We start from the raw sequence: 27,365 nt of genomic DNA on the forward strand, positions 1-27,365 counted from the left end.
TTATTTATGCAATACTACACTTTATCATTCTTGTACATCAGAGCGATGATTCTATATAGACGCGTACCACAATACACTTCACTGGCAATCAATTTAAACATAGATCAATAAATACGAGCTAAAACACTACATTTAATTAATGATATAATTCAAAAAATTACAAGCTACTTTAACTGATGTACCGGCATACATCCGAGGTTGTTTTCAAGAAAAATGGCCGAGGAGTTCCGAATGTGAATGCAGACGATAGTGTACGGCAAAGGGAAGTAACCGATGTTTGATGCTATCTACTGGCACAGCTTCACGCAGGCCAGAGCCCGCTCGTGGTATTAATTTTTTTTATAAAAAATCCATTTAAAACTGAAGAGGTAGAAAAGTTATACTTTCGGAAAAAGAATATATCGAGGGGTGAAAGCGAAAAGGTTCTGGTGGACTTCTTCATTTAATGTCAATTAGAACCTTTTCGCATTCACCTCTCGATATGAGCATTTTTTCATCTCACAAGTGTATTGATAGTGTAAATTCAAGTAAATGGAACTGTAAAAAAAACGACCCCCCCCCTCCCCCGCCCCTAGCTAACCAGGCCTGCGCATCCATTCTGGTCGTGTTACTCCCCTGATAGATCTTAGAAGTCCAAATATTGCACCATCCCCACTCCTAGCTAACCGGGCCTGCACATCCATTCTGGTCGAGTTACGCCCCTGATATATTTCAGAAGTCCAAATATTGCACCACCCCGCCCCTAGCTACCCGGGCCTGCACAAGCATTCTGGTCGAGTTACGCCCCTGATATATTTCAGAAGTCCAAATATTGCACCACCCCCGCCCCTAGCTAACCGGGCCTGCACATCCATTCTGGTTTAGTTACGCCCCTGACAGATCTCAGAAGTTCAAACATTGCACCACCCCGCCCCTAGCTACCCGGGCCTGCACAAGCATTCTGGTGGAGTTACGCCCCTGATATATTTCAGAAGTCCAAATATTGCACCACCCCCGCCCCTAGCTAACCGGGCCTGTACATCCATTCTGGTCGAGTTACGCCCCTGATAGATTTCATAAGTCAAAATATTGCACCATCATTTTGGAACACAAGTATATCAGGCCTATTATTATGAGCGAGTGACCTTTTGAGTTTAATTCTTCTACCGATAAGAGATCCGTGTCTGCCCTGCTGTCCTCTTTACAATGACAACCTTGTAAGAACTATGGACGGTCAAATATCAAAAGGAATTGTGATATACATAGGTAACTATAGCATTTTTGTTTGGTCATTTTTTTTTGGAAATAATGAAAATGGTTTTGGATTGAAATTGCTAGATTTGCGTGTATTTTCTTGTCTTCATGTGCAGAAATAACGGGAACAACTGACAATGTGTAAATATGTCTTAAACGTGACAAAGATAAACACGCCCGGCTATATTAAATTGTGACCGACTGTTGTAATTGTTCAACATTATGCCCCCGTTTGATGTTCAAAACTATTTTGTTTAATTACCGCTGTATGCAATAATTTCTGTCTGTTAAACTCAAATGGTACTCTTAAGAATTGTATGAAAGCTGCACTTTCACATAATGATCGTTTTGACATCGTTTTTTATTGTCTTTTAATGAGCCAATTTTTGCCTTAATGTCTGGAGACCAGTGCTTTATAAGTTTGGTGACAAAATACCTAGGGCAGTGATTACGAACCCTCTCAAGTCTGAGTTCAGACTTGATACTCATTATGGCAAACTTCATTTCATTGTAATTTACCTTCTATCCGAGGATTGATGGTAAAATTTGCTGAAATATAATATTCATATTTGAATGTGATACTATTATTAACATACATGTTAGTAAAAGAAATGGAATAAATATGAATATTTGTTCCTTTATAAAAATGCTTTTCTGAGTCTGAGTCTAGACTTGGACTTGAGACTGTTCGTAGTCATGGGCCAGGGACTATGATCACGACCAGTTTCAAGTCTGAGCTCAGAGTTAAGTTACAAAAGTGCGAATCTACAATTGATTGAAACTTTCCTTTTAGTTGTGTACTGATGATGAAATATTGATGATTTTGTTACTATTTGAAATTGTACAATTATTAAAAAAAATGCAAAACGAATGGAAAAAAGATGATCTTTTGTAATTTGATTAGCATATTATTCTGAGCCTGAGTCTGGACTCAGCCTTTAAACTGGTCGTAGATCGCATTTTTTTCATAGTTACATTCAAAAATTTCTGTATTATGGCTAAAAGCTTTAATAACGCTTTAAGAAAATGACATTTTCGGCAGTTTACAAAACATATGAGATCTGAACTATTCTGAATTATCTAATACTACTTAACTGAAGGCATTGATTCCCAAATCAGCCGATTCTGAGACAAAAAAAAATTAAAGTATCAAAGTGGACAACCTGTGAGTGTGCAGTTTTCAGGTAGTTGATGTAGAATAATTTACAATTTTGGTTTACGCTATTTAGGAATCACAGAACAGAACAAAAGTTATTTCGTATAAATCAGTTCACACAATAAAGACAATGATATAAGTCAAAGATGACCCTTGATCATTGATAAATTGAATATTCTGCATAAATACATGGCGATAGGTTATTAAATGAATGAACGCCTTAAACAGAAAGAAAAAAAAAGAAAAAGAAAAGATAAAACATTGAAAGGGCGTAATTTGTAGGTGAATGCTATTGTAGTTTTATCTTGAGAGAGATATTGCGAACATGTTGTTTTGAAGGATTTAAAATTCGGCCATTTCCTTTTCAGTTGAAATGAAGAAGGAAAATACAGTATAAGATTTTTAGTCAAATAATTTGCGTATGAGTAATCAGTAATCAATACTTGTTTGTTCGTTCGTTCGTTCATTCGTTTGTTTATTTGTTTATTTGAGTTTGTCAAGGTCTGCTCGCGCCCACTGGCTGCATTATGGCTTGACCCCGCCATATTATGAGATCGTTGTTAACTATGGGATCGTTGTTAACTATGAGATCGTTGTTAACTATGAGATTGTTGTTAACTATGAGATTGTTGTTAACTATGAGATCGTTGTTAACTATGAGATTGTTGTTAATTATGAGATCGTTGTTAACTATGAGATCGTTGTTAACTATGGGATCGTTGTTAACTATGAGAAGTATTCCAGCTGTCAGTATTTTTGTTTTAACAGTCCTAATGATTGGCCACGCTTTATTTCGTTATATTTTTTTCGTAAAAAGTGCATTCAACAAACAATGAACTAGTCCCATTAGAAATTAAAGCAAAAAGCGCATAGAATGTGTACAGATAAATTAATATTAGCGATATTTCGGGGAATTGGTGGCCACGTAGCTATTAATTGAAAACCTAATTTATAAAGGCTAATATTGTTTTATTTTGACTTTCATGCAACCATTTCATATAAAAAGTACATGTGCCAGTGAAATGAATAGTTTACAGGAAGTGAACTTCACGAAAAGAAGTTTCGATAAGGCGAGATATGAGACAACGCATAAAGAGACTAGTTCTCGTTTTAAAGCTGCACTCTGACAGATTGAACGTTTTGACAATTTTTTTTTTGTCTTGCACATATTTGCGTAAATATCTGCAAACCAGTGTAAAAAGACTGCTGACAAAAGATCATATCGCAGATGGTCATATTTCCGTTCCAAAATATTTTTTTGATGTTTTATGCATTTTTCTTAAACCGTTAGTTTAAGCCATAAAACATGATCAATTTTGGAACTGAAATATGAAAGTCTGCGATATGATATTTTGTCAGCAGTCTTATATCTGGTGTGCAGATATTTACGCAAAAATTTGCTCATTCCAAGACAAAAAATAAAAAAGTTTAAAAAAAGGTAAATCTGTGAGAGTGCAGCTTTAAAGTGTCACTTAGATTACTTCTTCACATGTAAAAGCAATTACTTAATAGACTCCAACCTTTACGTTTCATTTGTGACGTCGTATCTTTCACATTAAGAATTTCCTACTGCACGATGGAAAATACTAATCGGAGCAACTCGGCCATTTCACGGGTGTAAATGGACGGTTTACATGTCATAATTCTTTACATTTAACTGCGCTGCAAGTAGATCGCGTTGTAATTTCAATTTAGCAGTTAAGCCTTAGGAATCAAAATGATTTATGCAATAAAAAACTTGAATGGTAATAATTTTGAACTTAGTTTTAAAAAACGTGAAAACACGGTCGAACTCTGTTGGCTCGAACTCACAGGGACCGGTGTAAAAAACTCGAGCTTCGGGAAATTCAAGCCAAGCGGGATTTTTTCCATTCAGTAGAAAACAATCGGTCCTTTATATCGGGTTAGAGCCAATGAAGAAATCGAGCCAAGCGAATTCGAGCCAACGGGGTTCGATTTTATATAACTATTTATAACTTACGAACAACTTTTACTTATGTACCGGCATAATTCCGAGGCTAGTTGTACGGGGGAAATGGCCGATGTGTTCCGATTGTTTATACCTGGACTGGTATTTAATATTGGTCTTAATTGGATCTAAGAACGATGTAGCTAATCGGATTACTTGTTATAAATAACTGACCAATAGAGTGAATGAAGTCAATGATGTATGACAATAAGATTAACTTAAGTAGCATATTGAATACCACCCCAGCAATGCCCGGCTCTTTTCAAATTGAAAAGAAATCCCCTGGACCGGATTTCTCGAAACTTTTTAAGTCCCTTATAACAGGATTAATCTAAGCTCACTATTTTTGGTGTACAATAAATTGCGAAATATTAACTTCTTTAAGAGTTTTTTATACTTTGGATAGGAATTATCATTACGAAAATCACATTAACCATTTTTAATTTATCAAGTTTCAATTTAAGTATGTATTTTGGCTAATGAAATAAGCTACTTAAGCCTGTTAAGCTTAAGAAGTTTCGAGAAATTGGGGCCTGTAGACCAAGTACATTCTGTATTCTGTTATTTTCAGCAACAGGCCTCCTTCTATTGCAAACTTGTGGAGCTTTGGATTGCCTGAACTGTAAAGGAATTCCTTTCCCAGCGGATTGCAACAGACGGGTGACATGCACTGCCAATGAGGTGAATTATAGGCCTTTATTATTAATATTTTATCTCTCACATTGCTTTAAAGATTCTTATTTATCAATAATCAAACCAAAAACACCAAATTGAAACAGACTTTGGTTCGATACCCCGCCCCCCATCGCCCCCACCTCCCCCACCCACCCCATATTCTTCACTTGTTGTATTGGTGCACTTTGATTTCCAATTTGATGTTTTATATTTTTGTGATTCTTCATATATTTCGCACGGGTATCTTTCTTGATGATTGTTAATGAAGTTTCCTTGCTTAAGCCACTGATCGTCTTAAAGGGTTACTTGTAATACCATGTGTCGTTAATCCAGGATGCAAAGCGCTCTCCAAATACATAAGCACTTATTTAAGTACGTCTATAACGTGTATTGCTTAGTTTAGAGCCATGCCTAACAATGGCGCAAATACTTCTCTGAATTGAGGAACAATATACACATCACCACTAGTCTATAATAAAGATCACTTTCTGAGGTAAGGAACACTATACACATCAACACTAGTCTATAATAAAGATCACTTTCTGAGGTAAGGAACACTATACACATCAACACTAGTCTATAATAAAGATCACTTTCTGAGGTAAGGAACACTATACACATCACCACTAGTCTATAATAAAGATCACTTTCTGAGGTGAGGAACACTATACACATCACCACTAGTCTATAATAAAGATCACTTTCTGAGGTAAGGAACACTATACACATCAACACTTGTCTATAATAAAGATCACTTTCTGAGGTAAGGAACACTATACACATCACCACTAGTCTATAATAAAGATCACTTTCTGAGGTGAGGAACACTATACACATCAACACTAGTCTATAATTTAGATCACTTTCTGAGGTGAGGAACACTATACACATCAACACTAGTCTATAATTTAGATCACTTTCTGAGGTGAGGAACACTATACACATCAACACTAGTCTATAATTTAGATCACTTTCTGAGGTAAGGAACACTATACACATCAACACTAGTCTATAATAAAGATCACTTTCTGAGGTAAGGAACACTATACACATCAACACTAGTCTATAATTTAGATCACTTTCTGAGGTAAGGAACACTATACACATCAACACTAGTCTATAATTTAGATCACTTTCTGAGGTAAGGAACACTATACACATCAACACTAATCTATAATTTATATCACGTTCTGATGTAAAGGAACTCTATACACATCAACACTAGTCTATAATTTATATCACGTTCTGATGTAAAGGAACTCTATACACATCAACACTAGTCTATACTCTAATCACTTTCGGAGATAAGGAACTCTATACTCATCAACACTAGTCTATAATTATATATTGTATCATTGTTTTCTTTCACAGGACTGCAACATTGAACAGTATGTGACGCCAAATGGAAACTTACTTTATAATGTCGGCTGTCGGTCGAAACAGGTAATGCTATGTGGTTTAAGTTGTACAAATTACAATGGTAATGAAAATAATACTGCTATGGCCACTAATGTTCAACATCTACTGACATATTATTGCTTGATTTCCCGTATCAGCTATGTAAAAAGACATACAGTCGACCCCCGATGGTTCAATCTCGCTTGGCTCGAGTACTTCGTTGGTACGGACTGGATGTAAAGGACCGATATTTTATACTGAAGTTTAGCCTTCCCGCTTTGCTCGAATTTTCCGAGGCTGTTCGAGCCAACGGGCTCGATTGTATGCATGTTTCAAATATGAATGGTCATTTTCATGTATACACATATTATAAACCACTCGAAAATAAGTTAAACAAGACGGTAGGAGCATTCTTGATAAATCCATTTTAGATATGTGGACCTTGAGATCTTGAGTTTTTTAATGCCCCCTTGTATGTATACCACGTGATACACCATCTCTTGGTTCTTTAACGTGCTCGGGTTTGGAGCACCAATCTTCCTGGGTGAACCAAAACGCAGTACACCTTTACCCCAGTACTACGCTGATAATATCGAACGCTAGGCAATTGTGGTTACTTTTACTTTCGAATATCCGTGGCCTGGGCCCCAGACCATCCGCACCGAAGCGAACGCTCTACCACGGAGTTATGAGGGCGTTCAGCAGCTCCCTATTATCCTTACACGCGTGACGTGTCCTTGTCCTCTGGTTGAACAGCTACGTAGATATCTGTCACGAGGTCACTGTCATGTGTCACCATCACGTTGTTTACAGGGGCGATTCCAAATTTTGATGTCAGAGGGGCGTAATTAAAGGTGAAACCTTTTGACTTGCGTCCCTCCCTCGGAACCAATATTAATTTGGTTTTAATTGGTGATTGGAGTTCAAGGGTACTCCCCCAAGAACATTTTAACAATTTCTAGTCCTAAATGATGCATTTTGGGCGTTTTTCTTTACTTCTTGGCGAAATGGGGCCGATTGCGCCCCCTCCCTGGATTCGCTAATAGTTTAGCAACTCATACCATTTAAATCTTCATTTTCGCGCCATCTTATCGTTTTCTTGTAAAGATCTCTCTCTCTCTCTCTCTCTCTCTCTCTCTCTCTCTCTCTCTCTCTCTCTCTCTCTCTCTCTCTATATATATATATATATATATATATATATATATATATATATATATATATATATATATATATAAGGGGTTAATAAATGCATCACATTGAAGGTTTAGATATCGTCTCTTTGTCAGCCTTAGTTTGTGGAATTACCGCTGGCGATATATATTCAAACATTGTTGCAAGTTGCTACAAATAGTCTTTTTTACTTAGAACGTATATATCCAGTGTGTGTATACCACGTGATAAATTACGTTACACATGCTACGTCGAAAGGCAATATTTGGCTTCAAATTAATGAAGAATTTAAACAAAGCTAGATTTACTATGTATTCGCCAATTAAAATGAAACATGGCGCAGTCTACGCCACTTACAGAGCCCCGCGTTCGAATTTTTATTTTTCGTTTGATTGAAAGTTTTGCTTTTATAACACTTTTCACAAAACCGCTTCGTGATGGAGCACTATCAAAACACTATTTTTGAAACGGGTTTGTCAAAGTGTTTCAGAGGAAACTAATCACCTAGTCAAAATCCGGTAAAAAAAGAAGGTGGGCTCTTTAAGCGGCATAAAATGCTCTTTGTTTCATTTAAAATGGTGAAGAAGAAGCTGTTATTGTTTGAAGTCATCATACGAAGCAAATTGTTGCCTTCCGACGTTGGATTTATGACGTTATTTATCACGTGGAATACACACACTGATATTGACATGTACACATGCAAAACAATTGTCACAGGAAAAGATAAAATACTTTCAATATAGATGTCGCATGATCGCTGATAATGTCCGTGAACAGAATATTTTTATACTTTAATTGCATTTCTTTTCTGCAATTTCGGTATCAAATAGCAAACTTGATAATTATCAAATAAGTGTCTTCAGATTATTGCATTATAAGGTTAACTAAAAAAACATGAGAGAGTCCCTATAAATGCAAGTGTTATGTTAAATTTATTTTACTTTTAAAGCTCTGTGCTGCAGTAGGAAAACGCAGCACTCAAACGTCAATTGTCCAACGATTTATCGATATCATCTCATCGTCACTGCGTTTCTTCACGAGGAGCGAAGATGACGTCACATCCGAGGTCACAGCTGACCAATCAGATTCTCAGGATGTAATCACGTGTGCCGAATGCTGCTCCGGAAAAAGCTACTGTAATAGAAATGGATGCGGTGCCGTTGCAAGTACGTCTCAACATTTGTGTTCACTGGTTAATAACGGCCATATGTCTTCATCTATAACATTTATTTAACACTTATAATTAAATTTGTACTATTTACTTACTTACACGTCATATTTTATTATTTGATATATCTATTGAACACTATTGATGTTTGTCGATAATCTAAACTATATCAAAATTCATTTATTGTTCACACAACTTTTTATAAAAAAAGCAATATGACTGCCAAATACATTGGCAAAGACTATGATTCAGAATGCAAATCATAACTTTAAGTATGAAACACTATTAGTATTTGAACCATTTTCATTTCATGTTTATGATTATATCCGTACAGTTTCGTTATGATGTGTTTATAATGGTTTCTATCCAATTACGTTAATTTGAAGTACCTTCGGTACTCTGACTTCTTTTCAGGCGCCTATACCCAAGCACCGTTGATACTTTTAAGACACCCCAACTCAAGCACTTCCGGTACTATTGCATAAAGGCGTCCTAAACTTAAGAATTTCCGGTCCTTTTGCATAAAGACGCCATAAACTCAATCACTTCCGGTACTTCTGCATTTAGGCATCTTAAACGCAAGGACTTCCGGTACTTTTGCATTATGGCGCCCTAAACTCAAACACTTCCGGTACTTTTGCATTAAGGCGCCCTAAACGCAAGCACTTCCGGTTCTATTGCATTAAGACACCCTAAACTCAAACACTTCTGGTACTTTTGCATTAAGGCGCCCTAAGTTCAATCACTTCCGGTCCGTTTGCATTAAGGCGCCCTAAACTCAAGCACTTTGGGTACTATTGCATTAAGGCGCCGTAAACAAAAGTACTTTAGGTACTTTAATTTTAGGCGTTCATATTCAAGCACTTTCGGTTCTTCTATTGTAATTCTCTTCAATTCGAGCATTTTTCGTTTTTTTTTTTATTTTAAGGCGCACACCCGGACCAGCAATATTGTTCACAGTGTGAAATCGCACTGTTTGCTGACCAATGTGAAACAATTACACTTTGTAACAGATTTGAGGTATGTTAATACCAGATATGAAGTATTTTATACCTGATATGAGTTATATAATACCAGCTATGAGGTAAGTTAAGACCACCTGATATAAAGTATAAAATACCAGCTACGAGGTATGCTTATACCAGCTATGAGGTATGTTTATACTAGCTATGAGGTATGCTTATACCAGCTATGATATATGTTTATACCAGCTATGAGGTATGCCTATACCAGCTATGAATTATGTTTATACCATCTATGCGGTATGTTTATACCAGCTATGATGTAAGTTTATACCAGCTATGAGGTATGCTTATTCCTGCTCTGATGTATGATTATACCAGCTATGAGGTATGGCTATACCAGATATGAAGTATGAACTACCAGGTACGAGGTATGCTTATACCAGCTTTGAGGTATGTTTATACCAGCTATGATGTATGTTTATTCCAGCTATGAGGTATGCTTATACCAGCTATGAGGTTTGTTTATACCAGCTATGAGGTAAGTTTATACAAACTATGATATATGCTTATGCCAGCTACGAGGTAGGCTTATACCAGCTATGAGGTATGTTTATACCAGATATGAGGTTTGTTTATCCCAGATATGAAGTATTAAATACCAATTATGAGGTTTGCTTATACCAGCTATGAGGTATGTTTATACCAGCTATGAGGTTTGTTTATACAAGATATGAAGTATGCAATACCAGTTATGAGGTATGCTTATACCAGTTATGAGGTATGTTTATACCAGCTATGAGTTATGGTTATACCAGATATGAGGTTTATTTATCCCAGATATGAAGTATGAAATACCAGTTATGAGGTATGCTTATACCAGTTATGAGGTATGTTTATACCAGCTATGAGGTATGGTTATACCAGATATGAGGTTTATTTATCCCAGAACTGAAGTATGAAATACCAGTTATGAGGTATGTTTATACCAGCTATGAGGTATGTTTATACCAGATATGATGTTTATTTATCCCAGATATGAAGTATGAAATACCAGTTATGAGGTATGTTTATACCAGCTATGAGGTATGTTTATACCAGATATGAGGTTTATTTATCCCAGATATGAGGTATGAAATACCAGTTATGAGGTATGTTTATACCAGCTATGAGGTATGTTTATACCAGATATGAGGTTTATTTATCCCAGAAATGAAGTATGAAATACCAGTTATGAGGTATGCTTATACCAGCTATGAGGTATGTTTGTACCAGCTATGAGGTATGCTTATACCATCTATGAGGTATAGAAGTAGAAGGTATGAGGTATGTTATACCAGCTATGAGGTATGTTTATACCAGCTATGAGGTATGTTTATACCAGCTATGAGGTATGCTTATACCAGCTATGAGGTATAGAAGTAGAAGGTATGAGGTATGTTTATACCAGATATGAAGTATGTTACATATGTGCTACGGATATATGGCATGTATTAAAAGATATGAGTTTGGAGGTATGCAAATGCAAATGAGGTATGCAGAGACATATGAGGTAGTAAATATGAATCATGAGGTATGTTACACAGACATGAGGTATGTAACACGTACACGAGGTATGTTAATACCATGTATAAGGCATTTTAAACGTGTATGAGGTATGTCACACGAATATGAGACATGTTATACCCCACATTAGGCGAAACGGACATTAGGCATGTCACAAGGAACTGAGGCATGTCACATGGATATATGGCATCGCCTATAAGGTGTGTAAATACGAGGTATGTTTAATGTTAACCACAGATATGAGGTTTGTCAATACCCGTTATACAAAGAAAAGAGAGCACATTAATCGTATATATATATTTAAACCATAATTTGTTAGTATCATGTTACCGAGATGATGTAAGTGCCTCTGACAGTGTTATTATAATACTGTACAGTCGAACCCCGTTGGCTCGAACTCGCTTGTCTCGAATTCGTTGATGACTCGAACTGAACAAGTACTCATATAGACGTTCAAAAGTGTTCCATTCTAAGTCTTTAAAAGATAATTTTTCATTATTAAATTGTTTTATTTTTTTCAATTACGTTTGTGTTTTCAGCTTTGCTATGCAGAAGCCATCAACCTGAATGGCGACCCTAGATACAGACTAGGCTGCATTCCTCAAGATGTAGGTATTTTAAAGTATTAAGAAAATTGAAACAAATAAGCACAAATGAGTTTCTTTTTAAATGTACTACAATTTGATCTCAAAAAATGTAGTAAAATTCATCACCTTTTACACCAACAGAGCAATGATTACATGTCCAACACTACCGCAAACGCAATGTTTAATAGTATGCTGCTTTCTTTTACAGTGATAGATCACTTAGTCGTTAACATAATTTCAAATATAACATGACAGAGATTCACAAACACGCCGGCCGTTCCACAGAAAAACACGTTTCCTTTCAAAATGATCAAACTCAGTACGTCTTATTTTAACCCCAGAAATGCAGCCAAGAGACCAGCAACTCATCCTCATCCTCAATTCCCGGGGTTACCTCTACTGTTGGTAAACGCCAGTTGCTGCAATACTGTGCTAAATGCTGCAACAACTCCGAGGGTGTTTGCAATAGCCATCTATGTAGCTCATCTCAGACGGTGCCTGCAGGTATTTTGAAAAAAATAATCATTTAAATTTTTAGTCATAGTAAGATGACCTGAAGCAACATAAGTGACATATTGTTAACGCGAAATCTAACGCAGGGAGTGTGTACCGGATGAGTCGCAGTATGTGCACCTTTAAACATCCTCAAATGTTAAAATTGTTAATGATTGATCCTAGTACTTAATGATCTTTCTGCAAGTTCATTGGTTGAAAATGTAGGTTGTATTCTAAAATTGTTTAAACCAAATAACATCAACACATAATAAACATAGACTTTGATAGTAGTTGTACAGGTGATAAAGCCCAATATTTACTCGAGAGTTACAAAGGTTTGAACTTGATGATTAAACACTAAATAACTGAACCCAACCTTTAAACTTCGACGTTTATGTTTTATTTTGATTTAGAATACTACCTACATTTTCAGCCAATAAAATTGAAGAAAGCCAGTCATTAACTAATGGACTTAATCATTAGGAATTCAACTTTCGCGCGTGTTTAAAGATCCGCCTACTGCCAATCATCCGATACACACTCCCTGCGTCGGATTTTGCGTCGACAATGTATCAGCCAATGAGGTTGTATTCTAAGTCAGTTAGATGACATGGGTGAGAGTAGTTAAGGTTCATAAGTGTCGGCCTCTCACCAAAGAAGTAGTGGGTTAGATCCCCAACTGGACGAGAGTGTTTAAGAAACATAAGTGTCTGCCTCTCACCAAAGAAGTAGTTGGTTAGATCCCCAACTGGGCGAGAGTGTTTAAGTAACATAAGTGTCGGCCTCTCACCAAAGAAGTAGTTGGTTAGATCCCCAACTGGGCGAGAGTGCTTAAGTAACATAAGTGTCGGCCTCTCACCAAAGAAGTAGTTGGTTAGATCCCCAACTGGGCGAGAGTGTTTAAGTAACATAAGTGTCGGCCTCTCACCAAAGAAGTAGTGGGTTAGATCCCCAACTGGGCGAGAGTGTTTAAGTAACATAAGTGTCGGCCTCTCACCAAAGAAGTAGTTGGTTAGATCCCCAACTGGGCGATAGAGTTTAAGTAACATAAGTGTCGGCCTCTCACCAAAGAAGTAGTTGGTTAGATCCCCAACTGGGCGAGAGTGTTTAAGTAACATAAGTGTCGGCCTCTCACCAAAGAAGTAGTGGGTTAGATCCCCAACTGGGCGAGAGTGTTTAAGTGACATAAGTGTCGGCCTCTCACCAAAAAAGGAGTGGGTTCGATCTCTACCTTGGTGAGAGTGTTTAAGTGACCTCAGTGTCCACCTCTCACCCGAGTGGTAGTGGGTCCGATCTCTACCTTGGTGAGAGTGTTTAAGTGACCTCAGTGTCCACCTCTCACCCGAGTGGTAGTGGGTTCGATCTCGACCTTGGTGAGAGTGTTTAAGTGACCTCAGTGTCCACCTCTTACCCGAGTGGTAGTGGGTTCGATCTCTACCTTGGTGAGAGTGTTTAAGTGACCTCAGTGTCCACCTCTCACCCGAGTGGTAGTGGGTTCGATCTCTACCTTGGTGAGAGTGTTTAAGTGACCTCAGTGTCCACCTCTCACCCGAGTGGTAGTGAGTTCGATCTCTACCTTGGTGAGAGTGTTTAAGTGACCTCAGTGTCCACCTCTCACCCGAGTGGTAGTGGGTTCGATCTCTACCTTGGTGAGAGTGTTTAAGTGACCTCAGTGTCCACCTCTCACCCGAGTGGTAGTGGGTTCGATCCCCAAATTATTGAGAGTGGTTAAGTGTAATGAATGTCCGCCCCTCACCAAGGAGATAATGGGTTCGATCCCCATCTGGGTGAGTGTGGTTAAGTGTCATAAGTGTCCGTCCCACACCAAAGAGAGAATGGGTTCGTTCTGAGAGGAAATGGGTTTGATTCCCAACTGGGTGAGAGAAGTTAAGTAATATAAGTGTCCGCCAGGTATTGGGTTAGATTAAAGAGGACGTGGGTTTGGCCCCCACCTGATTTAGAGGGGTTCAGTGTTATAAGTGTTCGCCTCTTATCCAAGAGGTAGTGGGTTCGATCTCCACCAGGGTTGAGTGGTTAAGTGTTTAAATGTCCGCTTCTTACCCATAAGGTAGTGGGCTCGACCCCTACTAGACTGAGAGTTGTTAAGCGTTATAAGTGTCCGCCTCTCACCGAAAAAGGAGTAAGTTCGATCTAAAAGGAAGTGGGTTTGCTCCCCACCTGGGTGATAAGGGTTTAGCAAAATAAGAGTTTGCCTTTCACCTAAGAGGGAATTGGTTTGACCTAAACGGAAGTGGGTTTGATCCACATCAGGTTGATATGGGTTAAGTGTTATGTGTGTCTGCCTCTTACGCAAGATGTAGCTGGTTTAATCCACACCTGAGTAGAGTGGTTAAGTTTAATAAGTATCCGCTTCTCACCAAAGAGGGAGTGCAGGGTTCGATCTCCACCTGGATGAGAGTGGTTTAGTGTCATAAGTATCCGCCTCTCACCCAAGAGGGAGTGGGTTTGATCCATACAAGAGGAACCTCCCATGATCTCTCAAAAAGGACAAAGTAGTGTTTCCCCCCCCCCCATCAAACGTAATTGAGGGTGATTCAAATCAACTGTCAGCAGCTCTCAATAAAGAGCATATGTATACTTGATCATGTAAATGTGCTAGTATGTAGAAAATGTACGTAAAACTTTATATACATTATTTCAATCATGTCTTTTTTAAACAGGAACAATTATTAGGGAGCTCGTTGACCCTCCACAAAGGACCGATTACTGCAGGGATTTACTGGAAAGTGCTTGCCCTCCTCTGATCCTGAACGATGGAAAATTGTGCCTCGAGCCTATGTACAAAAACTACGCCTGTCGGAAGACGTGTGGTAGCTGTCGTAAGTGATTCATGGAATTTTTCATAAGTCTCGTTTCATAAATAAATATTAGTGTTTGCAAATAAACTGTGTGATTCATGGTTTTGAAAAATGGAATTGTTGATCGACTTTACACATCAAATGAACCAACTGCCACCATTAGCGATGCACCATACGTCAGTATCACGTAAACTCTAGTTAAGCTGGCCCATACTTCTGCGAGACATCCATACAAGTACATTGCACAGCTAACATTGGATTTAATTAAACAGGCCATGTACAGTGTGTGTATACCACGTGATAAATAACGTCATGTATGCTACGTCGACGGACAATATTTTGCTTAAAATGAAGACTTTAATCAAAGATAGCTTTTCTTTTACCACACCATTTTAAATAAAATGAAAGGCAGTCTAAGCGAGTCACGCCTTCGTTTTATTACCGGATAATGTGATTAGTTTCATCAAACCTGTTTCCAAAATAATGTTTTGACAGTGCTCCGTCAGACGGCTGTATTGTGAAGAGGTTTGTCGAAGTGTTATAAGAAACTAAACTCTCAATCAAACTCTGGTAAAAGCCCGAAGAAGGAGCTCCATGAGTGTCGTAGACTGCGCTATGTTTTATTTACAATGGTGAAGAAACAGGAAATTTATATTTGTTTTAAGTCTTCATTCGAAGCAAAATATTGCCATCCGACGTAGCCATTATGACCCAATTTATCACGTGGTATACACACATTGATTTAGCTTTGTACTGCGCCCGGTGAACGGCGCAGTGGCGCCCGGTGAACGGCGCAGTGGCGCCCGGCGAACAGCGCAGTGGCTTCCGGTGTACGGCGCAGTGGCGCCCGGTGAACGGCGCAGCGGCGCCCGGTGAACGGCGCAGTGGCGCCCGGTGAACGACGCGGTGGCACCCGGTGAATGGGGCAGTGGCGCCCGGTGAACGGCGCAGTGACAAAAGAAACTCTTGAAAGTGTTAAAAGTGACTTGTCAAAACCGCTGTTCGGGCGGCGCAAATTGACTGCCTCTTTGGTGCAAAAATGTCATTGCGAGTGCGCTTCGTTAAACGTTAGTCGCACGATACAATGTACTCGTTACACAAATAAATGACGAGCTGTTGTCATTTCACTGTTCCATTACATTGTTTTTGTAATTTATTCACATCAGCTTAAAGCTGCACTCTCACAGATTTAACATTTTAGCATATATTTTTTTATTGTTTTGTCTTGGAATGAGCTAGTTTTTGAGTAAATATATGCAAACCAGTTATATAACACTGCTGACAAATGATCAGATCGCAGATTTTCATATATCCGTTCGAAAATTAATGTTTCATGGCTTAAAATGCATAAAACATCATTACTACATCATACATTGTAAACATCTGCGATCTGATTTTTTGTCAGAAGTCTTTTATCACTGGTTTACATGAATTTTCGCATAAATTGGCTCCTTCAAAGACAAAAAATAAAAAAAATGTGGTCTAAACGTTCAATCTGTGAGAGTGCAGCTTATAGCTATCTTCACCAATTAGCTTGAAATTAAACACGCGATATCAGTTGGTTGTCAAATCTTTCAAAAGGCTGAGAATTGTAGTGATAAAGCAGTTCGCCTCTCACATAAGGGGTACTTTCTAAAAGTTTGCTTATGTACGTCCTTTTTTTGAGACTTCAATGAAGTCCCTTTTATTCTCCCCGAAACATATGTGCTAACAGGGATCGGGGCACCCCCTGGCAACACTTACAATTATACATAACAAATATAATCGATCAGTATTTCAACAAAGGAAGTGTTTCAATAATATATCAATGCAGTGGTGCAATAATTATGGTGTAGTGTAGCCCCATTCACGGGTTACTTCCCTTATTTTGTACGTCCTTTTCATTACAGAAGCAAGAGACACGACGTCGCAGAAGCCGTCGACAGTAACAGGTTTATTTATGATGATAATGCTTAAACCTTGTTAATAAACACCACAGACAATTGTTTTTCTGTTAATATTAAAGAAATCAGATTTTACTGCCCTTAAAAATATGTTTTACATGAAGCAAAACCTTTATTTACCTTCTTAACATAACACAGAATAAGGTTTAGTCATTTCATTTTAATAACAGCAAATTATGACGTGTATATCCTGCTTACGTCATAGTCACTATAAAAGCAGAAAGGTCTTCAGTAAATGATTATATAATACGTTTTTGGCATAAAAGAAAACTATTCTATTCAAAAAGTACTAAATATGGGTATATACTATATGTATGTGGGCTGGATACCTTATGTAATAAGTTTCCGTCGAACCCCGATGGCTCGAACTCGCTTTATTCGAATTCCTCGCAGACTCGCAATAGATGTAAAAAGGGCCGATTTCTTTATACTAAAGGTAAGCATTCCCGCTTGGCTCGAACTTTCCGAAGCTCGAAGTATTTTCGTCAGTCTCTGGGAGTTCGAGCTAACGGGGTTCGAATATTAAGACCATATATACCTCAAGTTAACATGTTAAACTTTCGTTTTAGTTTCGTCGGCGTCATCTTTGCCAGCATCAGGTAAGTGGTATTTAAATACAAAATAGTTGAAGGTATTCTATACAAGTAGCCATCAGAAAGCATTCGGAGCACCTCGGCCATTTTCCATCGAAAACAACCTCGAATGTATTCCGGTACATCAGTAGAAGTAGTTCGTATAATTTTAAATAATGGAACTAATTCCTTGTACTATTATTTTGTATAACTAAGTTTAAATATATTTTCAGTGTAGTGTATTTTGCATTAATGATTATGAGTCCCAAGGGTAAAGTAATTAATTTAACTGCTAAAGTGAAATTATTACGCGATCTACTTGCTTCGTAGTTAAATGTAAAGAATTCTGACAATGTAAACCGTCAATATACATGCGAGGTTGTTTTCGATAGAAAATGGCCGAGTTGATCCAAATGTGCCAGAAAGATATAGTGTTATGGTGGTCGAATGCCTTTTATCTAAGACAATAACCGCACTTATACAGTATCGTTACTTCTTGTAAAATGGTCAAGTGTAAATCATTAAATATTTTATAGACATATTCTGTTTCAACACATGGGGCCAATTGTTTAGAACCTGTTTAAAGTTAAAAATGAGAATTACGACAACATTGCTAACTTAGACGTGAATGATAAATATAAAAGGTGTACATCTGAAACAGATGTCTCAAATATAGTTAGGAATAATAATATCTGTCTTGTGTTTCCGTTCCGGATAGAAAAATCCGACCCAAGGGCACCTGCGTTGCCAGGTAACGAGGCTTGGCGAGTTACCGGCTACCCAGCGTGCCCGAGGGTCGGATTATTCTATCCGGATTGGACACACATGAGATATATTTTTTCTAGCATACCTAAGATTACATGTTTTTGTGAAAACATACGTAGAAAAGCGCATTTTTGTACATTTCACAAAAAAGCGCGCGCGGTGATGTTTACTGACGTCATGACGGGCAGTAATTTGTATCCAGGCATACGTCAATAAGTTCCTTCGATATCACGTCTTTTAAGGGTTAATTTGTTTTGTTTTGAAGGCATATTTTTGTAAGCTTGATGTTCATGGAATGATCTATTGAAATATCATAATTATGATAACTTAAAGTGTATAACAAAAGAAATAGAAAGTATTACGTCACTGCGCGTGACTCATCTGGCATGGGGGTGCCAGATGGAGTTTTCCAGCAAGGCTGAATTCATCGGAAATGCCTATCCGGTATGCTAGAACACTGCAGATCACACGTGTATTCATAGAGCAGTAAATACTTGAAATATCACAACAATGACGTTAACAAAGTAGTGAATATTATTAAAGTTCTGATCAATCGGCCCATAATTTCCTTCTTACATGAACATACGCTATCAATTAAAAACCAACGGTCGACGTCTCGTTGCTAAATTTGGGCGTGATTCATCATTTGTCAATTGTACATGAATGAAATACTTGTGAAAACTTCACAACATTATTTTCTTGGTTTCGTATCTTACAGATTGTTATTATCGAAGTGAAGCGTACATGGGTCGCTATGACACCACAGTCACCCAGCAGCCCTGTGTGAGGTGGGACGAGGTTTCTGTATTCAAGGGACAAAACCTTAGCTTTCCTGACGGTGGCATTGATAGTGCAGACAGCTTTTGCAGGGATCCGAATAAAAGTGAGCTGTTTACTAATTTTAAGCTTAGCTTTAAGTACAGTCGAACCCCGTTGGCTCAAATTCCTAGGGACCGTCGAAAATACCTCGAGCCTCGGAATTTTCGAGCCAAGCGGAAATGTCAACCTCTAGTAAAAAGAAATCGGTCCTTTACTTCCAGTTCAAGCAAACAAGGAAATCGAGCCAAGCGAGTTCGAGCCAAAGGGGCTCGACTGTACATATTATTTTTTTTCACCAATCTTGCAGGGGCGGTATTCAATACAGTTCTTATCGTTATCCTTAGACATGCTTCATTGATTCCATTCACTCTATTGGGCAGTAAATTTTACAGTCCAATCAAAACACTCAGATTCTAGTCTTAAAATTCTAGTCTTAAATTTTAAAGCTGCACTCTGACAGATTGAACGTTTTGACAACTTTTTTATTTCTTGTCTAGGAACGAGCCAAATTTTGCGAAATTCCATGGAAACCAGACTGATGACAAAATATTAGATCGCAGATTTTTACATTTAAGTTCAAAAACTGATGTTTTATGCATTCTTAAACCGTTAGTAATGGTTTAAGCCATAAAACATTTATTTTCGAACGGAAATATGACAATCTTCGATCTGATTTTTTGTCAGCAATTTTATATCATTAGTTTGGAGATATTTACGCAAAAACATGAAGAAATTGTAAAAATGGTAAATCTGTGAGAGTGCAGCATTGAGATTGATATAAGTTGGTTATTTAATACGACCTCGGACCCAAATATATGTAATAGTTAGGTGGCATGAAGTACACTCTTAATGAATAAGAATGGGCTGAATGAGCATATCGAACAAATAGTTTATCTTTACCCACGGGTTGACATCACACTCCCGGAAGTAGGGTTCTACAATTTTCCAATTGTTTTCAAACATTGCTTATTTTGTTCTGATACATATATTTTGTTTCGTACTCAACTGACAAACTCTTATTTTTTCTGAAGCTTGCATAAAAGCTGCACTCTCACAGATTGACAATTTTAAAAACTTTTTTTTTATTTTTTGTCTTGGAAAGAGCAAAGTTTTGCGTAAATATCTGCAAACCAAAGATATAAAAATGCCGACAAAATCAGATTGTAGATTTTCATATTTCCGTTCGAAAAATAATGTTTTATGGCTTTAACCGTTACTAACGGTTTAAGAAAAAAGCATAAAACATTAGTTTTTGAACTTAAATATAAATATCTGCGATCTAATATTTTGTCAGCAGTCTTATATCATTGGTTTCCATGGATTTTCGCAAAAATTGGCTCGTTCCAAAAATACAGTCCAAATACAGTGCAGCTTTAATAAGGCCGATAGCTACTGTCGGGATCCGAATAGAAGTTAGTTTTGTTTTATGCCATATAAACTTCGTGCGATTGCACTCGGTTTGTTTCTTAATATAACTATCTTTAAAAGTAGCATTAGCAATTCCGACAGTCTGCGTACTGTCTCTGCCGAGGCGATAACCCATTTTTGATCATGTCTTAAGGCTTAAAACAAGTTTGTTATCAGTTGCCTGGCCGACACGTATGTGCCAGGATTCAATTATTCCTTTAATTAAGAAGGTAAAAATGAATCATAATGTTTAATGTTAAATATCAACATTATCCAGTTTTATTCTCTTCAAAACCACGTTGTTCGTTGTGACATACTTAACCTTCCTTGTCGCAGAATTATTGACCATTGATCAGAACTATAAAGCGAAAACATTGAAAATATTAAAATACTCCAACTATATATATTTATACATCAACTTCCATTCCCTATATAAACTTCCTTTCGGCAATTGCGTTAATCAATCGATGAACGCAACATCTTCGGATATGTTCGGATCGCAATTCATCGCATAACAATATACATGGACATTTTTGATCTTCTAATTGATTGCATTGTGTCAGCAGGTACTGTTATATATAAATTAACATTTTAGAAAGTATCAAATTATGATAAGTTAAATGTATCGTTGCCATAAGTGTTTCAATTTTACGTTAAAAAGTGATTTCAAGTGGTTGATCTTTTCCCGCGTTATCGTGACGTCATTTGAGTAAACGTTTCCGGTTACAGTCGGGTCGTACTATTTACAGAATGGGTAAGACAGGATTAATTGGAAATTAATTGTTATTATTGACCAAACATATCATGTGACAATGGTCGAAGTAATTGTTCATAATTAATTTCCACAAACTAATCATTAACAATGCAATAGAAAATATGTCCCTGATACTGGTTGCTATAAATGAGAGAAGTGAAGAAACAAACCAATCCAAGACATAGAGAATATTTGTTTATTTCAGTGTAGGATCGTATTTTATTTCACGAGTGTCATAGAAAAACATATTTTCACGAGTGGCGAAGCCACGAGTGAAAATGTAGTTTTTTTATGACCACGAGTGAAATTAAATACAATCTTACACTGAAATAAACAAATTTTATGTTTCTTTTATGTTTATTTGTTTTTTTATTTATTTCTGAATTACCCCCTTTTTTGAAAACGGTGGGGTTTACGCCGCTACCCGTGGGGCGCCCCTCATGCATAATTATGGCTGTCAACTTTTCTACTTGGTTTACTGATAAATAGTTCTCTGCTATTCATTCTTATAGCTTAATATTCGCTCGTTTTTTATTGCAAAGCTTTATGAACAGTAAACAATGAACTATTATTAGTGCACATATTTTCCAAAAAAAATAATGAAAACACTTTTTATTTTAAGATGGGCATGAATACATAACCAAATTACTACGCCGGTATTTAAAGAATGAAAATTTGGAAGGTCAAATGTGTCAGCAATACAAATGTGGATACTCATTGGATTTTAACCATTCTTCTTAGTTTAAGCCTGCATGTACGCGTGTTTTTATAGTAAGTTAATATTCAGTCATCTTACTGTCAGAGACCAGTCTGTTTCGCTTTAAAATGTTTGTTTTCCAGATAAAGAGTAAATGCCACGCTAGTTTATTGACACATTTTGAGTTGTTGGTGGGGTTAAAAAACCGGATCTATCTGTAAATTGTTGTGTGAATTCTCCAGGAAGCTCATTTTACGTACTAGAACGGCAAACAGTTCAAAATGCATTTGAACGATGATATAAAATTTTATTTATGTTCGAACAGTTATTTTTGTCTGTAATTTGTTTGGTATGAAAGCAAATGTTCGAACATTCAGCTTCAAAGATCAGTAAAATGTTTGATAAACGGGATTACCGGTAATAAACTGTAAGTTGTTAATTTCCAATTATATATTTATTTAAATTTATAAAACATTTCTTTATTTTTTTTTACATTTTTTGACATAATTTACTGAAGTCCGGTGTTCTGTTTTGATCAAGGCAAGTACATGTAATAACAAAGGAATTTAAAAGTAGTTCTGAAAGTTGATACTTTCACTCCTTCTGTTGTAGTGAAAATATCAAATTGATATTTTCATTGTTGTTATTTCACTGTTAAAACCCCATATTGTTAAGCATGAAAGAAAAGTCGATATCATATTGTTTAAACACTGAATTTGGCGCAGAATAACTTATATGCAAACAACATACCGGTATATACTATATCAGACAGATATCCTCACTATGACACATCAGTTATCAAAATCCGTTGATATAATCCATCATTTTGCGAAGTAATGTTACCCCAGGCTCGCGATAAATAGCACTAATATGACTTCCCTATCTCTTGTTTACTTGTTTTCGTTGCGTCACTCGATGGACCCACGCATTCGCTATTTTATTCAGCGCACTCTGGGTACCAACGGGTTACGTACTACCTTTACACGCGGATAACTGAATAAACCAGACCAATAAAACAATGGAAACTACGGGAAAGCCAAGTAACACAAAAACTACACAAACATCATATTCAGGGTGAGAAATCACGTGACTTTGAAGGGGTTCTCACATTGGTCATAGCCATTATTTTAGATTTGCTTGTTTTTTAATGATGCAATCCTTTGCAAAAATAATGCAACGTTGAAATTTTGACCAAGGATTGTATCATTAACATACAAGCAAATATTTTACACGTATAGAGGCAATACATATCATAGTATTTTAAAGGCTAAGAAATATTTTCACATATTTTCTGTCAAAAAATAAATTGAGATTTAACGTCACTTACTTGTTTGTTTACATTGGTTTTGACCCGTGGTGACCAATGTGAGAACCCCGTTGAAGTCACGTGATTCCTCGGCCTGATATATATAAAATGCTAAGGCTTAACAGACACTGAAAAAAATCGGAGATACAATTTAGACAAATAATTCGATCAGCCAGACAAAACGTAGTGTATGGTACAAGCTCAAAAAAGAAATAAAAAATATGACATAACTAAGTATATACATGAACAAAATCGAAAAAGGAAAGTATTCATATGAAATCTCTTTTAATGTGAAAATGAAAACTCTAAAAGCAATAATTGAAAAGCCATTATCTCCAACTTTTTTATGGTTGATTTTTGATGTTTTAGTCATCATATTTACTTCAGGTCTTGACTGTCATTGCTGGTGCGTGCTAAACTGTTTTGCAATCCCTCAATTGCTCCGTGCATAAGCATCGGTCAAAATACAGAAAAAAATGTTATATCTTTGAGCTCACGGTACTTATCTGCTTATTTCAGTGTTAGGACATCCGTGGTGTTTCATATCAACGACGACGTTCGAATGGCAGTACTGTCCAGTTCCCTTATGCCAAGGTAATCAGAATGATTCGAGATTCTCAAATGAAACTTGGTTGCAGGAGATAGTTAACATTTGACTCTGAATTGTTAATTGCCTTTCACAACTGTAAAGGCAAGGATACGATCATACGAGTCTAGGCGTTTGCTCCGCGGTGTTTCTTTATGCCAAATCCAACACAGTGTTATAACCCTAGCGCTTAATTTTCATCTAAATCATGGGCCATTCAAAACCTAATTTACCTATTTTATTTTCCAGAATGTTATTACTCTAACAGAAGCTTTGCATTTGACGGCTTCACCGATACAACGTCCGACGGTAAACAATGCATGTTATGGACCGATGCGGTAAAAATAGCTCCTCCAACATTACCCGTCGCGCCAAACTTTTTCCCTTCCAAAAGTGTAACCGCGGCAGGCAATAAATGTCGGGATCCCTACCGCAATGGTCAACAGCAGTGCTATGCCGACGATGTGTTGAAAAATTGCTCCGTACCCGCATGTGTCGGTAAGAGTTTGTATTGCCCCGAAACCAAGCTCTGACTATCAGTGATATAGTTTAAACTTATTTATTTTACAACGATTGTGGAACAAGTTATTGCAGCATCATATCAATCACTCTCGTTGGCACGATATTACGCGAGAGTGTGGTCTTGTGTTGTGGGGAAAACCGGAGTACCCGGAGGAAACCCACTTGTCTGGCTTGACCACAAACCAAACTCACAGTGATATAGTGGTAAAGAATCCTCTTCGGATGCGGAAGGTATTGGGTTGAACCTACGAGCGCGTTTTACTGAAGAAAAAAACGTTTGCAATTGATACCAGTAGCTACCTGGTATGCGCTTGCCACTATAGAGTAGAACTTGAACATTAAGAATACACAGGACTGGTAAAACCCAAAACAAGTTGTCTCCCTAGTATCGGTGCTTTACAATGGGCACGTTAATGAACCAAAATGTTTGTTTAAACAGAGGTATAGCATTGCACGCGGATATCTTTATATCTCACTGTAACTAGATGTGACTTTGGATTGCAGTCACTTCTTTATCATGCCAATAATGGCATTTAAATCACTTTACGTTGTCGGTGTCATGGTGGTGTCAAAACACATAAGATAACGGACATATCTAAATAATCTTTTTTAAAACAAACAATTAACCAACTGGTTTGGTTATTCTTAATAGATTCATGTTTCAATATGTAAGTTTGTGCGTACTGTTAAATGTTCGCTTTATGCAATTAAAGTATAATTCCTGATCAAATATGACATACGGACTACGTGCAAATGTGTGTTCTTGTAAATCTTTGCTTTATAAAGTCTTAAAATTTAATTCCTGATAACATTTATCATACGGGTCACGAATAAACGTGTGTTGTTGTCATACGGGTCACGAATAAATGTGTATTGTTGTCCTACGGGTCACCGGGTAATGTGTGCTCTTATCAATAGGGTCACGTGATACTGAGCGTTCTTGTCATACGCGTCACGTGATGTTGTGCGTTCTTGTCATTCCGGTCACGTGATACTGTGCATTCTAGTCATACGGGTCACATGATAATATGCGTTCTTGTAAATGTTTGTTTTATAGCGTCTTAGTATAATTTCAGATCCAAATGTTCATTGTATCGTAGTTAAATTAACAATATCTTCATTTTCTTTTCGCTCTGTTATCTGTTACATGAAAGGACTCGCTCCCATTATTTTCAACTTCTGATGATTTGTTACCATTTAAACAAGTACTTTTTCACGAGCATTTTGTTTACACGCATTTTGTTCAAATTATGTTTTAAGTGTCTGACCGTATTAAACGCAAACGAGTCACGTTAAAAGAATGTCCTATGTATATTTAAGATGGATGTACAGACAAAGGAACGCTTAACTGTGCAGGTCTCAAGGCGTTTGCGTGCCAGTCAGAATATCTCAGCATAACTCAGTGTGCCAAGACGTGCGGGAAATGCAGTAAGTATGGGCTCATAAAGCATTTAAAAGCACTTTGGTTTCCAATTCCTGAAACAAATCAATTTAGCCGTGTTTCAGTTCTCCGCATCGGAACTCCAACCCATGTTTTTTTATTGACAACAAAGTACGATAACGCATCTGGCGATTCATAGTTACTAGCCTGAGCAACATTATTTATATATATTTTGAAATATTTAAGAATTACCTTTTCTGAAACTCAGACTCAAGCCGTTACCGAATACTGAACCTGTTCATTTAATTTACTGAATAGAAATCAGCAGCCAAATAGTTAAATTTTGATTCCAAATTTAAGGCATTAAAATTTAGGTTAATGGAACTACCAGAGAACTAGCTTAATTTTGGGTCGGAATATTAATGGACAAAATCCTGTTTATTATGGATCCTGCTTTGCTTCCATGTAGTTCGATATATTCAGATTGAAATTGAAGAATGATTTAAAAGTTTTTGTGAACTTTGGGTCGAATCTCAACTTGTGGTAGTAGCAGTCAGAAATTAGTCTTAAAAAATGGTAGAAATAAAATAAATGGGGAATCCCGGAATGATTGTTTGTTTGATAAGATTATTTGCTCGAGGGAGACTATCCTAAAATCACTTTTTAAAACGTACCTGATAATGCACCTTTCGGTAGAACTATAATTGAGAGGTCCAGTTGGTGAATTCACTATATAATGCATAGGCAATTAACATAATGGTTTGTGATATGTTATGAATTAAGACGACGTTCATAACTAATGAATGAGTAATTACTGAACAGCTAAAAACGCACCGGCCGAATCGAATATACGGCGAAAGTTGCAAAGTGGCCTCTGATACCTACAATAGCTACTATTTATAGAAACGATTGCTACTATTTATAAAAACTATAGAAACGATTGCTACTATTTATAAAAACGATTGCTACTATATATAGAAACGATTGCTACTATTTATAGAAACGATTGCTACTATATATAGAAACGATTGCTACTATATATAGAAACGATTGCTACTATTTATAGAAACGATTGCTACTATATATAGAAACGATTGCTACTATTTATAGAAACGATTGCTATTATATATAGTAGCATATGAATAAAGTAGAAGAATCAAGCGACCGTCTACAGATTGGAACTGCTCTTCGGTCATGGTAACTTTTTATGTTATTACAATAGATTACGAATAATACTTTAAGTTACAGGGAAACTGACAACATTAACAGACTAATATAAGATCAATATCTACCTGCATGTCATTTTCCATGTGTTGCGGAGCTCAAGTACATTCTTTTTGTTGCAGGTTTTGGTATATTGCCATCAAAGTTAGTGGATTTTGGAATAGGTAATGTGTTTCAAATTAATCATATTA

General features: G+C 36.9%; 1 protein-coding gene across 1 annotated transcript; it reads left to right on the forward strand.

Moving 5' to 3' along the window:
• The first annotated feature begins 1,161 nt into the window (after positions 1-1,161).
• On the forward strand, positions 1,162-26,451 carry LOC128221776 (plasminogen-like). Its single transcript, XM_052930379.1, has 15 exons — positions 1,162-1,245; positions 4,930-5,039; positions 6,405-6,476; positions 8,551-8,767; positions 9,698-9,789; positions 11,837-11,905; positions 12,226-12,388; positions 15,061-15,219; positions 17,088-17,129; positions 17,711-17,740; positions 19,197-19,361; positions 23,981-24,055; positions 24,297-24,545; positions 25,890-25,997; positions 26,420-26,451. Exons 1-15 carry the CDS (start codon positions 1,206-1,208, stop codon positions 26,449-26,451), a joined length of 1,623 nt encoding a protein of 540 aa, XP_052786339.1. The 5' UTR covers positions 1,162-1,205.
• Positions 26,452-27,365: the final 914 nt, after the last annotated feature.

Source organism: Mya arenaria, chromosome 16, assembly GCF_026914265.1.
Source record: "Mya arenaria isolate MELC-2E11 chromosome 16, ASM2691426v1".
Taxonomy (NCBI): Eukaryota; Metazoa; Mollusca; class Bivalvia; order Myida; family Myidae; genus Mya; species Mya arenaria.

Coding starts and splice junctions, on each gene's coding strand:
- LOC128221776 (XM_052930379.1), top strand. CDS start 1,206: ATGGACGGTCAAATATCAAAAGGAATTGTGATATACATAG. Junction 5,040..6,404: donor TGACATGCACTGCCAATGAG/GTGAATTATAGG, acceptor TTTCTTTCACAG/GACTGCAACATTGAACAGTA. Junction 17,130..17,710: donor GAAGCCGTCGACAGTAACAG/GTTTATTTATGA, acceptor CTTTCGTTTTAG/TTTCGTCGGCGTCATCTTTG.